This window comes from Macaca mulatta, chromosome 13, assembly GCF_049350105.2.
Source record: "Macaca mulatta isolate MMU2019108-1 chromosome 13, T2T-MMU8v2.0, whole genome shotgun sequence".
Taxonomy (NCBI): Eukaryota; Metazoa; Chordata; class Mammalia; order Primates; family Cercopithecidae; genus Macaca; species Macaca mulatta.
This window is the reverse complement of record NC_133418.1, coordinates 109,348,003-109,361,844: the sequence shown is the minus strand read 5'-3', so window position 1 is coordinate 109,361,844 and position 13,842 is coordinate 109,348,003. Positions and strand designations below refer to the sequence as shown.

General features: G+C 40.0%; 1 protein-coding gene across 1 annotated transcript in view; it reads left to right on the top strand.

The window, feature by feature from the left end:
* Positions 1-1,542: 1,542 nt before the first annotated feature.
* DDX1 (DEAD-box helicase 1) overlaps positions 1,543-13,842 on the top strand; it is a 37,460-nt gene continuing 25,160 nt past the window's right edge. Inside the window, 9 exon segments of the mRNA NM_001266562.1 lie at positions 1,543-1,634; positions 4,828-4,879; positions 5,177-5,240; positions 6,420-6,449; positions 7,064-7,160; positions 9,659-9,706; positions 12,509-12,592; positions 13,146-13,229; positions 13,766-13,842. Coding sequence (NP_001253491.1) covers positions 1,619-1,634; positions 4,828-4,879; positions 5,177-5,240; positions 6,420-6,449; positions 7,064-7,160; positions 9,659-9,706; positions 12,509-12,592; positions 13,146-13,229; positions 13,766-13,842 — 552 coding nt within the window. The 5' untranslated portion in view covers positions 1,543-1,618.

Here is a 13,842-nt window from a genome sequence, read left to right as displayed (position 1 = left end):
GTGTATTGTCCTGGACCTTTGGAGCCTTGGGTGAATCCTATTACATGAGTAAACTGAAGAGAGAAGCCTCATGACTTGTTCAAGGTTACACAGCAAGCAAGTGTCGAGCTAGAATCCCAACTCAGAATATGGTTCCCAATTCTGTACTTCTAACCCCATTCTATCTTTTTTTTTTTTTTTTTTTTTTTTGAGAGGAGTCTGGCTCTGTGGCCCAGGCTAGAGTGCAGTGCCTCGATCTCGGCTCACTGCAAGCTCCGCCTCCGGGGTTCACGCCATTCTCAGACTCCCCAATAGCTGGGACTGCAGGCGCCCGCCACCACGCCCTGCTAATTCTTTTGTATTTTTAGTAGAGAGGGGGGTTCACCATGTTAGCCAGGATGGTCTCGATCTCCTGACCTCGTGATCCGCCTGCCTCGGCCTCCCAAAGTGCTGAGATTACAGGAGTGAGACACCGCGCCCAACCATCTTTTTTTTTTTTTTTTAATTTGAGACAGACTCTCCCTCTGTCGCCCAGCCTGGAGTGCAGTGGCACGATCTCGTCTCACTGCAGCTTTCGCCTCCCAGGTTCAAATGATTTTCATGCCTCAACCTCCCGAGTAGTTGCAACCCTTTTTTATTATTTATTTATTTTTTTTTTTTTTATTTTCAGTAGAGAAGGGGTTTCACCATGTTAGCTAGGATGGTCTCGACCTCCTGACTTCGTGATCCGCCCGCCTCGGCCTCCCAAAGTGCTGGGATTACAGGTGTGAGCCACCGCGCCCGGCCGCTGCAACCCTATTCTATCTTGCCTGAGGGTTCCGCTTTTCTCTAAGACACTCTAGGGCAGGCTACAGATAGTACAGCACTCGCCCTCGCGTTGGGCAGATGTGGCTCAAATCCCACGCTGCCATTCGGTAGATGTGTGTCTTTAGATAAGTGACTTAACTTTCCTGAATCTTAGAGTCCTCATCTAAAGATTCTAATACCTTCCTGACAGAGTGTCTGGTTGGGAGGATTCCTCATTTACTTTCCCCATCTCTTTGCAAAGAGAAAGGAGTGAAAATTGCATGGAAGTCAAACTCGAAATTATAAAAGCGACGTCAAACATGGGTGAAGGGAGACCTAAATCATTACTTATTTCAGTAAAAAACAAAAAACAAAAAACAAATACCTACTGGTTGCCAGGCACCCACTAGTGCTCGGAGCAATGAATCCAGTCCATCTCTCCAGGTCATTCATACACCAAGGCCCTGCTCATCTTTGTAAATTTGGGGGACTGAGTGGGGACGACACGGTGTGGTGTCAGCCTGAGCCCACTGGATGACCCTAATTACCAAACGTCTGCTTCCTTCTCTGTGGCAGTGACCCTGATACCGCATGGTGTGCTCCAAACACATGGTGCCCAGGACGAAGGCGGGGTCCCGAGGCCCTGGGTCCCAGCGGTCCGCTCAGCGGCAGGTGCATAAGGCGGGGCTGGTGCGGGCCTTTCCTTCCATCGGAACCGTTCTCCCGGGGCTGAGTCCCTGCCCGGACTCCGAACGCCAAAGGCCGGGGGCCGGAAGCGCGCGGAGCCACTGCCGCGCTGTGTCAGTCGGGAGGGAGAGAGCGAGCGGTCGAAGCCGCGGAGGACGGGGTGAAGATGGCGGCCTTCTCCGGTGCGTTTGTGGAAGCTCTGGGGGTAGTGGGGCGGCCCGCGGGGAGCTAAAGGGATCAGGGAGACCAAAGGGCGCTGTCCGCTGCAGCCCCTGATGGACCCGCGTTGCGGGATCGGGGGCGGCCGTGGCTCGGGTTCGGAGAACAGTTCTTTTCAGGAGCGGGCCAGGACGTCCCTCCCCGTACCCTTTCCCTTCTACCAATCTCCACTTGGCTTTCCTGCCAGTGCACCTTCGGCTGCAAAATCCAGGCGGCGGCGTTGCTCTGGCGGTTCCCAGACGCCTGCACCTCCTGCCTCTTAACGTGGCAGTGACCCTTTGGGAACCCTTTTCTGCCCGCGGCTCATCTGGGCTTGGCCAGGCAGAGAAGCGAGTCGGCGTGGGGTGGAGTGATTGGGGAAAATGACGATCCTGCCTCTGTCCAGTTTTTTCAGGCCCTTCCAAAACGTCCCAGGCATAAACCTGATCTTTATTTGTTAAACGCTATTATATCAACATTAATGTTCAGTGTTGAAGCCAAAGGGAAAGCATTTTGATTAACGTACGCACCAGCCCAACGTAAGTTTGGAAAATTTACATTTATTTGCCGCCTGATACTGTCCTTTATGCCAAACATGATTTGATGTGGCTTATCGAAACCTACGGTTGATATTTTCCCCTCTTAATCATCCTCCTATTAGGGATCCAGTTTTAGGAAGCTGTAATCAGCCTTAAATGTGCTAAACGTGATGCATTTATGTAGCACTTATGTAACGTTTATTGCTATGTAAATGTATCACGTTAGGCCTGATGTCCTTTAATGTTCTTAACTTTTTAAGATGACTTCAGGTGTTGTAGTATTTTATATTTTTTAGTTTTCTTCTGTAAGAATATTAGGAATTCCAAATCTTCAGTCATGTAAGATTTTTTTTCCTTTTTCTTTTTCTTTTTTTTTTTTTTTTTTTTGGCGGGGGGCGGGGGGTGGGAGGTGGGGGATGTAGGCTTACTCTGTAGCCCCAGCTGTAGTGCAGTGGTGTGATAGTGGCTCACTGCTGCCTCCATCTCCCAGGTTCAAGCAATTCTCCTGCCTCAGCCTCCTGAGTAGCTGGGATTACAGGCACCTACCACCATGCCCTGCTCATTTTTGTATTATTAGTATAGACAGGGTTTCACTATGTTGGCCAGGCTGGTCTCAAACTCCTGACCTCAGGTGATCCGCCCACCTTGGCCTCCCAAAGTGCAACAGTCATGTAAGATTTCTGACTGTTTCAGTTACATCTTCTAATAGGATTCAGTTGGAAATCTGCTCAGAGTTGTTGCTGTTTTTTTGTCTCCCAACATTTTCCTAAAACAGGATTTTAGAGCCAAGGTCTGTAGGATAGTTCTAGGTAGTCATTTTATAGGTACACATCTTTGGGAGTCATACACAAATTTCATGAAAGTTAGAGGTAAATGACTGGAAAAAGAGTCTGTGATATGAAATAAAGACAAAACTGGAATTTCATGAATGTTTCTAATTTTTCCTTAACTGTTAAAAGTATTATACTTAAGGTCTGGTTTCAAAGAAAACTTGCAGGGAACATGACCAGAATGGTACAACAGGTTGTCTGGAATTTACTGAAAGTGTTATGTTGTTTCTTGTTGTAAAACAGTTTTGCAAACGGCTTCAGCTTGCAGTATTCCGTATGCAGTAAGAACACACCACTCCTTTGTTTCAAGCAGTTTGCATTTTAGGAGAGAGAACATAGACTGTAATACAGGTTAATTCTTAGGAAGGTCTGCCTGGATATTCAACTTTAGATCTTCATTAGTTTATCTGTGGATTTTTTTTTTTTTTCCTGAGGAGATAAACAGTTAGGAGAGTTGCCAGGCACAGTGGCTCATGCCTGTAATCCCAGCACTTTGGGAGGCCAAAGTGGGCAGATCATGAGGTCAGGAGATTGAGACCATCCCGGCTAACATGGTAAAACCCCGTCTCTACTAAAAATACGCAAAAGAATTAGCCGAGCCTGGTGACATGTGCCTGTAGCCCCAGTTACTCGGGAGGCTGAGGCAGGAGAATTGCTTGAATCTGGAAGACGGAGTTTGCAGTGAGCCAAGATCATGCCACTGCACTCCAGCCTGGGTGACAGAACGAGACTCTGTCTCAAAAAAAAAAAGAGTTAGGAGAGCCTTCTTTTTTGAAAATGATGATCCTTCTCATCTGATGCAACGAAAAAGCTACATAATTTTATAAATAATATTTTCAGTCTGTACGTTTGCTTTATGCCTTTTCACAATGGCAAGAAATACAGAATTTCAAAATTGGTATTTCTGGGGCTTGTGAATATTTGACTTTTTTTATAGGAATACGTATTTTTATAATAAAAGCTATATTTTATAAATACAGACTTCAAAGTCACTTCTCATTTGGAAGGAAAGTTTAAGTAATCCAACTACTCCATATGTTAATTACCCTCTAGAGTTCATATGCGAAATGATAAAATGACAAAACCCAGTTAGAAACAACTCATCTCTATTCATTTAGGATGGGTCTTGAAGTAGAATTATTGAAATATGTATACAGTTAAGAACAGAGCAGTTCTTCAGCTGACATTTCCAGATGCCCATGTTTTTACCGCTGGCCCCTCCCTCTTCAGTTAATCAGTTAATCAGGCTGCCAATAAATGCGGGTGCTCTCCACTTGTCTATTCATTTTTCTCTAATTGCTGAAGGTATTCACATGGTCCTGGAGTAGCCAAGGTACATAATATCTAATGTAAAGAGATTATCTCTAAATGCGCACATTATCTCTAAATTATCTCTAAATGCAACAACCCTGTCTAGCTTCGCAGACTTTTCACGAGTCATAAGAGGTAAATAAGCACTATAGTGGCTACAGTTTATTAGGTGACAGCCATGCTCCAGTTGCATTACATTATTATCTCTGGTCTTCATATAGCCCTCCAAGGTAGGCAATATCAGCCCTGTTTTGTGTGGAGAAAACAGATTTATAGCCTTGCGTAAGGTCACTTGCTAATAAGTGAGAACTTAGATTTGAACTCAAGTCTTTCTCCAGAACTTGTGCTCTTTCAACAGTGCCGCGCTCAGTAGATTTGATGTAACTGAGCTATCCTTCAAAATCTTTACCCTGTTTTTGAATAGTAATTTTGAGAGCACTGCAATTTATGATTTCAATTCAGTATATGTGATTTTTAAAATCAATGTTTACTTTCAGAGATGGGTGTTATGCCTGAGATTGCACAAGCTGTGGAAGAGATGGATTGGCTGTAAGTACATAAAGCTTAAATGTACCTGGGAGAGGATGTTTTATAATTTAAACAGTTGTTAGTGATTTTATCCAATATTTTTGTGTCTAGTTGGATAAGTGAAATTCAGTTCTTTTGTGTGGTTTTCTAAATTATGGAAAGTTTCCTTTTTTCAACCTTGACGTATTTCTAGTGGAATAGGATGGATCATATTTACCACGTAAAATTTTCTTTTAGGCTTAAAGTTTAACATGACTTAATTTGCTTAGGTGATTTTTTTTCCCAATAACTAAAATTCTTCAAATATGATTCTTTTAGCCTCCCAACTGATATCCAGGCTGAATCTATCCCATTGATACTAGGAGGAGGTGATGTACTTATGGTAAGTTTAAATTTAGTGAGGTGATTGGGAGCTGGGGACACACTCTAAGAATTGCATAGGCTTAAATATGATACTTTAACTTTATTCACAAACATTTATGATACATATACTGTATTCAGAGCATTAGGTAAAAGCTTCAAACAGATAAATATTTACCCTTGAGAAGCTTAAACCAACTAGGGCAATAAGACATGTGTAAGAATGAATCTCATATCAGAGAGAATGTGGCTCCTTCATAAGAGATGCAGAGTAGTGCGGAATTTGAGTGGGACTCCAGTTATCCTTTTGCTTTAGGGATCATAGGGACTGCTTAGAGGAAGTAGATTTCTTTTATTTATTTTTTTAAAAAGGCCAAGCTCTGTTGCCCAAGCTGGAGTGCAATGGTGTGTTTATAGTTCACTGCAGCCTCAAACTCCTGGGTTCAAGCAATCTTCCTATTTCGGTCTCCCAATTAGGTGGGACTACAGGTACACACCACCACATCCAGCTAATTTATTGTATTTTTTGTAGAGACAGGGTCTCACTATGTTGCCCAGTCTGTTCTCCAACTCCCAGCCTCAAGCAATCCTCCTGTCTTGACCTTCCAAAGTGCTGGAGTTATAAGCGTGGGCCAGATTTTTGACAAGGCAAGATAAAAGGGAAATGCTTTTTAGGTAGAAAGAATACCAACAAAACAGCGAATGGTAGAATGTACGATATGACTCTGGAATACTTCAGTTGGATGGTAGCATAAAATATGTGTCTGAGCAGGGATAAACTTGAAATAAAATGGTAGAGAGATAATGGGTCAGATTATTTGGGCTCTTTCTCAAGTGTCCTGTTAAATAATTTGAGTATTAGTCTTCCCATGAAGACTAATTTGAGTAGCAGATTGTAGTATAGTTCTGGGATTAGATGTTGTTTGGATACTTTTGTAATAATCTAGATTAGAATGATGAGAGCTTCCATTTGAATGATAGCAATGGGAAAGGAAAGGGAAGAGAAGATTCTTAAAGGTATGGGAAAGGTAACAAAATGGGCTGTAGTCGGAGTTGACAGAGGAAGCCTGGATAATCTGGAGGCACTGTGAAAATAAAGGTAGCCGGTCAAATGTTAAAGATTTCTACATATTATGGTGTTAATTTGATCTGTTTAATAGACAACTTAATCTGTAAAATCAACTTTTTTCCCCTCATTCAGGCTGCAGAAACAGGAAGTGGCAAAACTGGTGTAAGTAATAAATTATATTTACTTACTCTCTAAAAGTTGAATTTTAAAGTAGCTTTGAATAGTAGTTTTTACTTTGAAGTATTTAATAAAATAGCAACCTCCAAAAGGTAAGAAATTAATTACTTGCCACTGAAAATGATATTTTTGTTGCCAGCTAATTATGAAGAGCTACAAAAAAGTATGACCTTAAGAATATAGTTTTAAATGGGTGTTAGGGAGTTACAGTAACTTTAGTGTTTATACTCACTTCTGAATTTTAATATGATGACACCTAAAATATAAAGGTTACATACAGAAGTTGATCTCCTATTGGCCTAGACTAGAGAAATAATTTGTCGGACTGGATGATATTTTTCCTCTTTAGTGTAGGTTCATTCTACTGTTCTCCATTGTTTTATCATTTTGTGCTGTTAGCTGCATCCTATTTCCTTCATTCAGTCCACTCTGTTGTCTGACTGGTATTTTTTTTTTTTTTTTTTGGGCAAATGAAATTATAGTACCAATCTGGAATATGTATAATTATTTGATGTGCATAACTTTTGTCATTTATTTTGGTTATTAAACTGTTGTTAGTATCTGAATACTAACATAGAAACCTTTTGTTTCTTTGATAGGCTTTTAGTATTCCAGTTATCCAGATAGTTTATGAAACTCTGAAAGACCAACAGGAAGGCAAAAAAGGAAAAACAACAATTAAAACTGGTGCTTCAGGTAATTTTTATAAATTGATATTTCCTTTTATATAAATTATCGATTCTCATCACTGGCAGTTAGGAATGTGAGATTTGGGTATGCAGTTTTAAAATATTGTCAATATCTGAGGGGTGGCATTGGGGTCTGGAACCCTGGAAACCAGGGATGCTAAATGTCATTGAGAGCCTAAACACTGCAAGGTTGTCCCTCCTAAAATACTAGTAGTGTTCCCTTTGAGAAAACACTGGCATTTTGGAGATTACATTTCGATATTTTAGTGTTTTTAACTTTATAACTTTCTATGCTTAATACTAAAGGAAAATAGGTACATATTACAAAAATATTAAGGAAAGATTTTACAAATAATTTTTGGAGTGAAATCCCATGCTGGTGGGAAGTATTGCCTTAGAGGGAATAGAGGCGGTTTTTTTCCTCTAAGATAAGAAGGGAATCACCTAGGAAGGTAAAATATAAATTTTAAAGTTGTTTCTTATGTGCAATCCTATCTACATGGAAATTGGTCTTTTTATTAGGTTTCTGATACTGTCTCTACCATAAACAATCTTACCGCAGTTTCTTTATCTTTAAATGGTGTTGCTTCTGTTGAATGGTTTCTAAATTTCGTTCTATCTTAATTAATCTTTTGTTTTGTTATATTTTAATCATATTTATTCCATATTTTAAGTCACTCTTGTTTCATTATACAAAACAGGATTGCTACAAAATAGCAAGTTGAAGACCAGTGAACCTGGCATATTAACATATTCTTTTCAGTTGTTTGAGAGTAATGTTATACATAAGATGTATAAAGTAGAATCTATGAACTCCTGTAAATTAATTATGAGATAGATAATTGATGTAACTTTTTACACTATTGGCCTATTCTAAAATAGTTTCAGAACTTGTAACAACTGTGCCGTCATTTATGAGAAATGGTGGTAAAACAAAACACTCCTAAAGAAGAATAACCATAGTGATAATGGTTCTAAAAGTCACATCCTGTGAGGAATAAAGAAAGTAGAAAGTTAAACATGGAGAAGAAGTAAAAATGGAGATGGGATAATTGTTAAATTATTGAAGAGAACTAGAGAGAAAATAATTATTCTAGAAAGTAGGACCAGGATCAATGAGAAATAGTTTAGATGAAGATGTCTGTTTAACTTAAAGTACTTCCTAATAGCTACATTGAGCCACAATGCAAGGGAGAACCTCAAAGTTATTTCTCCAATGTTCAAAGTGTTTAAGCTGATGATGTGTATCTTTTGACCAGAAATAATTTAGGAAGGATTTCTACCCTGAATGGAAAGTTGGGCTAGAAAGGACGTAGGGCTCTCTTTATTACAATTCTTAGTTTATATATATACATACATCTTAACAGACTATTAAGATGTGTCAGAAAAGGAAAATGCCAATCCTATAAAAGGGAGGATGAAAAAAATGTGTTTCTTTTGAATGTGGTATTGAATTCAGATAAACGACTTGCTTTTCTTTTGATAGTTACAAGATAATTAGATTCTGAAATGTTGATCAGTTATTTCCTTTGTAATTGAAGTCAACTTGTTTAGTTACCTAAACTTCATTTTAGTAGTGACCTAGGAGTAAGGACAGAAATCAGTATCATCTGATACGGAGCACACTGAAGCAAGCAAGTGAGGAGATAAGGTTTTAGGTCTGAATAGACCAGTGATGATTATCTTCAATGTGTCTGATTTTTCAATTGCGTTTTTGCTTTTAATAAAAACAGGTTTTAGGCTGGGCGTGGTGGCTCAAGCCTGTAATCCCAGCACTTTGGGAGGCCGAGATGGGCGGATCACGAGGTCAGGAGATCGAGACCATCCTGGCTAACACGGTGAAACCCGTCTCTACTAAAAAATACAAAAAACTGGCCGGGCGAGGTGGCAGGCGCCTGTGGTCCCAGCTACTCGGGAGGCCGAGGCAGGAGAATGGTGTAAACCCGGGAGGTAGAGCTTGCAGTGAGCAGAGATCCAGCCACTGCACTCCAGCCTGGGCGACAGAGCAAGACTCCGTCTCAAAAAAAACATAAAAATAAAAACAGGTTTTACTTGTGTATTCTAAATATATAAAACCATATTGAATCTAGAGGAATTAAGGTATATAAAATACTTGCTTTTTTTAATAGAGGATTTTATTTATTTTATTATTATTATTTTTTTTTGAGATAGAGTCTCACTCTGTCGCCCAGGCTGGAGTACAGTGGCACAATCTCGGCTCACTGCAACCTCCGCCTCCTGGGTTCAAGCGATTCTCGTGCCTCAGACTCCTGAGTAGCTGGGATTACAGTCACATGCCACCATGCCTGGCTAATTTTTGTATTTTTTTAGTAGAGGCGAGGTTTCACCATGTTGGCCAGGCTGGTCTTGAACTCCTGACCTCATGTGAACCACCCACCTCAGCTTCCCAGAGTGCTGAGATTGCAGGCATGAGTCACTGCACCCGGCCAAGCATTTTAAATTTTATGTATTTGGGGGTAACTTTTTTTATTTTAACTTGTTTAGTGCTCAACAAATGGCAGATGAACCCATATGACAGAGGATCTGCTTTCGGTAAGTGGATAGGCTTTCCACCAGCTCATTTGTAATTCAGAAACTTAAAAAAATAATACATGAGAACACCAAGTAAATAAAATTAAGATTTAATTTACCAGATATTAGAATGTAGTCACTATCATTAAACAGTATAGAACTGACATAGGAATAGACAGTGGAATATAATGGAAATAAATCCCAGTATATATGAGAAGTTATATGCAGGAAAAATAATTATATTTCATTTCAATGAGAAAAAAGGATGATTTATTAGGTAAAGGGTGCTGGCACAATTGATGATCCATCTGGTGCAATATACAATTGACTTCTATCTCATATCATAATTAGAAATTCCATATGTATTTAGGACTTAAATATATATGTATGAATTTGAATACGGAAAACTACATGTATAATTTAGCAGTGGCAAAACTTCCCTAACCCAAATAGAAAATGCAGAAATTATAAAAGAAAGTATTTATAGGGTGGAGTTGGACAGTCCTCCTTCTTGGGGTTAACAGACCTTACAGTGGCTTTTATCCAATCCACCAGGCTGGCTGCTTGCCTGGGAATAACCTCCATCATGCATAGAGCCTTCTGTGGTTGTTCCATAGTGAGCAATGAGACCTGCATCAACCCAAACATGCCCTTCTATTCTGCTACATTTAAAACCAAAGACACTTTCCTAAAGGAGTTACTCTCAGAGTACATTTTCGTAAAGGCTCCTCAGGAAGCTTATGATACTGATCTACAAAATGAAACAGTTCCTTCACACTATCCCCTCCAATTTCAGAGTTTTTTGGTTTTGCTCTTCCCCACATTGACTGCCTTCTTGGAGACCACAGGTCTTAGTACTTTTTGTTGGCCCTGCATAATTTTTCCCTTGGGGTTCAGCTTTGAAGCTCGTGACCAAAGCTCAGATGGACTGAAATCGGAATGTGGTCTCACATCAAGGGCTGACCCAGCACTCTTTTACTTCATTTTAGCTATTACAGATAATAGCAACCAAAAGACTGTATACTTTTTTCTTTCTTACTTGCATTTTCTTTTCTTTTTTTTTTTTTTTGAGAAGGATTCTCGCTCTGTCGCCCAGACTGGAGTGCAGTGGCGCGATCTTGGCTCGTTGCAAGCTCCACCTCACGGGTTCTTTTTTGTGTTTTCTTATGCATCCAGTGAACCAGCTCCTTGGAGTTGGATCCAACTCTAAATTCCACTGATAACTTTTACCATTAGTAACTGAGTATAGCACAGCTGTGGCTCCATACCGTAGGTGATCTTCTGGCCACCAAGAAACCAAAAGTTCCTCATCCCCTACCCTTTTATCCTTTTCTTTTCAAACCACATTTCTGTGAGCCAAGGCAGTTCTAGCAAACCCTGACACCAGTTCTGAGAATATAGAGAAATAAATAAACTCCATTTTTCCCTGTATACTCTCACAGCATGCTTCTGACAGCAGATGTGTGGGGTTTTTCCCCACAAGTCAAGCAAGCAGTCAGTGAGAACTGATGGAGTAAGTAACAGACACGTGTTTGTTTATTCATGGTTTCCTCTACTTTCCCATTATGGTTTCTTCCAGCTGAGAACTGTAATTCAATTCAATTCTGACGCCATCTCCATGAAGACAGCATCATATCCCACAGGTTGAGGGCTCAGTCACACAAGACTGTCCCCCACATCTGATGTCCGGGTTGTGGCTTATGCTTCTAACCGATTGGCTATAAATCAGCGTTCCTACAACTCCTTCCTCAGGTTCAATTAATTTGCTAGAGTGGCTCACAGAACTTGGGAAAATTTGTTTACTGGTTTATTTTTAAAGCTATTACAAAGGATACTGATGAAGAGATGCATAGGTTGAAGTACCGGAGGGGGCTTGGAGCTTCTCCCCTCCCTGGGTGTGCCACCCTTCATGAACCCTCATGTGTTCGGCTATCCTGGAAGCTCCTAGATAACTTTTTAAAAGTTCAGTTTTACATAATTCAGTACCTATATGGGTAAGAATTCATACTTTGAATAATTTAATTTCTGAAAAGTGTAGGAAGATGTGTGTTGAGGTGCTTAACAGTTTGTTCTACTTTCAAGTACAGAATATGAGTTGGAAAGATGAACCAGGACGGAAGTTATAGTTTTTTTCCAGTACAGACAAAAGCTGAATATTTACTTAAAACCATTTAGCACCTACTATGTGGACATCACTCAGACTGATCGTGATGTATAATATAGAATATACCTCATCTTTTAGAGCCCTTATAATATTAGCAAGTAACAAACATATGCTTATTTACTCATGTTTTCCCCTACTTTCCCATTATGGTTTCTTCCATGGATTGAGGAACAAGCTAGAGACAGTTCTGTTATCTTTTAGTTACATAGTCGCTCAAGCTCTAAGTATAAAATCAGGATAACAAATATTGGTGAGGGGTGGTGCATCATCCTTGAGTACATTTCTTTAAAGGACTCTAGAGAATAGTTATCTAAGCACATTTGTATTCATGGTGCAACTACTATTAGTGCACTTCAGGTTAAGAGCTGTGTTGAAGCCTTTCTAGACTTGCTGTAAAGTCTTACCTTAGTTAACAGATGGCAGCATAGAAAATAGCCCCCAACATAGCCAAGGACACCCAGGGAATGAAATGGCTAATTACACTTGGTAAATACTATCACTCAAGAATCAGTAAGTCTCAGTCTCTGGAACATTGCAACAAGGAAGGAATTATCTTGTTAGGGAGACTGAATGATTTTTTTTTGGTGGTGGGGGGTGGGAATGTATGATTTATAAAACCTTTACTGACGTGTTTTTCTGTATTTTCTTCTCAAATCCAGCAATTGGGTCAGATGGTCTTTGTTGTCAAAGCAGAGAAGTAAAGGAATGGCATGGGTGTAGAGCTACTAAAGGATTAATGAAAGGTATTTGAACAGCGTCTGCACTTGTGTAAACTTTTGAGGCAATGTATTAATACATGAGGGTTTGTTGTTGTTGTTTGTTTGTTTGTTTTTGAGACAGAGTCTCGCACTGTCACCCGGACTGGAGGGCAATAGCACCATCTTGGCTCACTGCAACCTTCATCTCCTGGGTTCAAGTGATTCTCCTACCGCACCTTCCCGAGTAGCTGGGATTACAGGCACCCACCACCATGCCTGGCTAATTTTTGTACTTTTAGTAGAGATGGGGCTTCACCCTGTTGGCCAGGCTGGTTTTGAACTCCTAACCTCAGGTGATCTGCTTGCCTTGGCCTCCCACAGTACTGGCCACAGGCATGAGCCACTGCGCCTGGCCCATGAGTTTTTAAAAATAGCTTTAAGTCAAGGATCTGGGAAGGTGTTTGATGGTACAAATATACCTATAATTCTTCATTTGGTACATAACAGTGTAATTCAGAAACATTGGGAAGGTGGCTTCATGGTAAATGAATTATGCGTATGTGATTTATGTAAATCTCAATGTATCTTACCCTTGTAGGGAAACACTACTATGAAGTATCCTGTCATGACCAAGGGTTATGCAGGGTCGGGTGGTCTACCATGCAGGCCTCTTTGGACCTAGGTAAGTGCTTCTAAAATAACTGAATTGATTGAGTTACATTTGGGGGTTAATATTTTATTATTTGGGGAAGCAAAATCATAAATTTAACCATAAAAAGTTTTTATTTTAAAGATATGGAAATAATATTTGTCTGTACCCCACCCTGTCCCAAAAAAGATTTGAAGGAACTTACAAAAAGTACAGATATTATAGCAGTATGAAATGAGGGTTAAGACTGAATGGAGTCAGGGTAAAGTTAGTGTGTGTGAATCTGTACCACACGGTCCCATATAGATGCTTCACGTTATTGTAAACTTGCATCTGAATTTCTTACTGGCCAAAGCAGAAAGGGATGCAGTATCACTGGTGTCCCTAGTCTCACACAAGCTGTGTGACCTAAGCACTGTTTAGTTTTTTGTAGGATTCAGAAACTTAAGGAATAGTTTTCCTGTGGGTTCATGAAATGGACATACTTTGTGAATAAAATTGCTTCTTTTACAGGTCTTTTAATTTTATATTTTCTCTTGTCAGAAAAGTAAAATATTTTTTAAATTTAGGTACTGACAAGTTTGGATTTGGCTTTGGTGGAACAGGAAAGAAATCCCATAATAAACAGTTTGATAATTATGGAGAG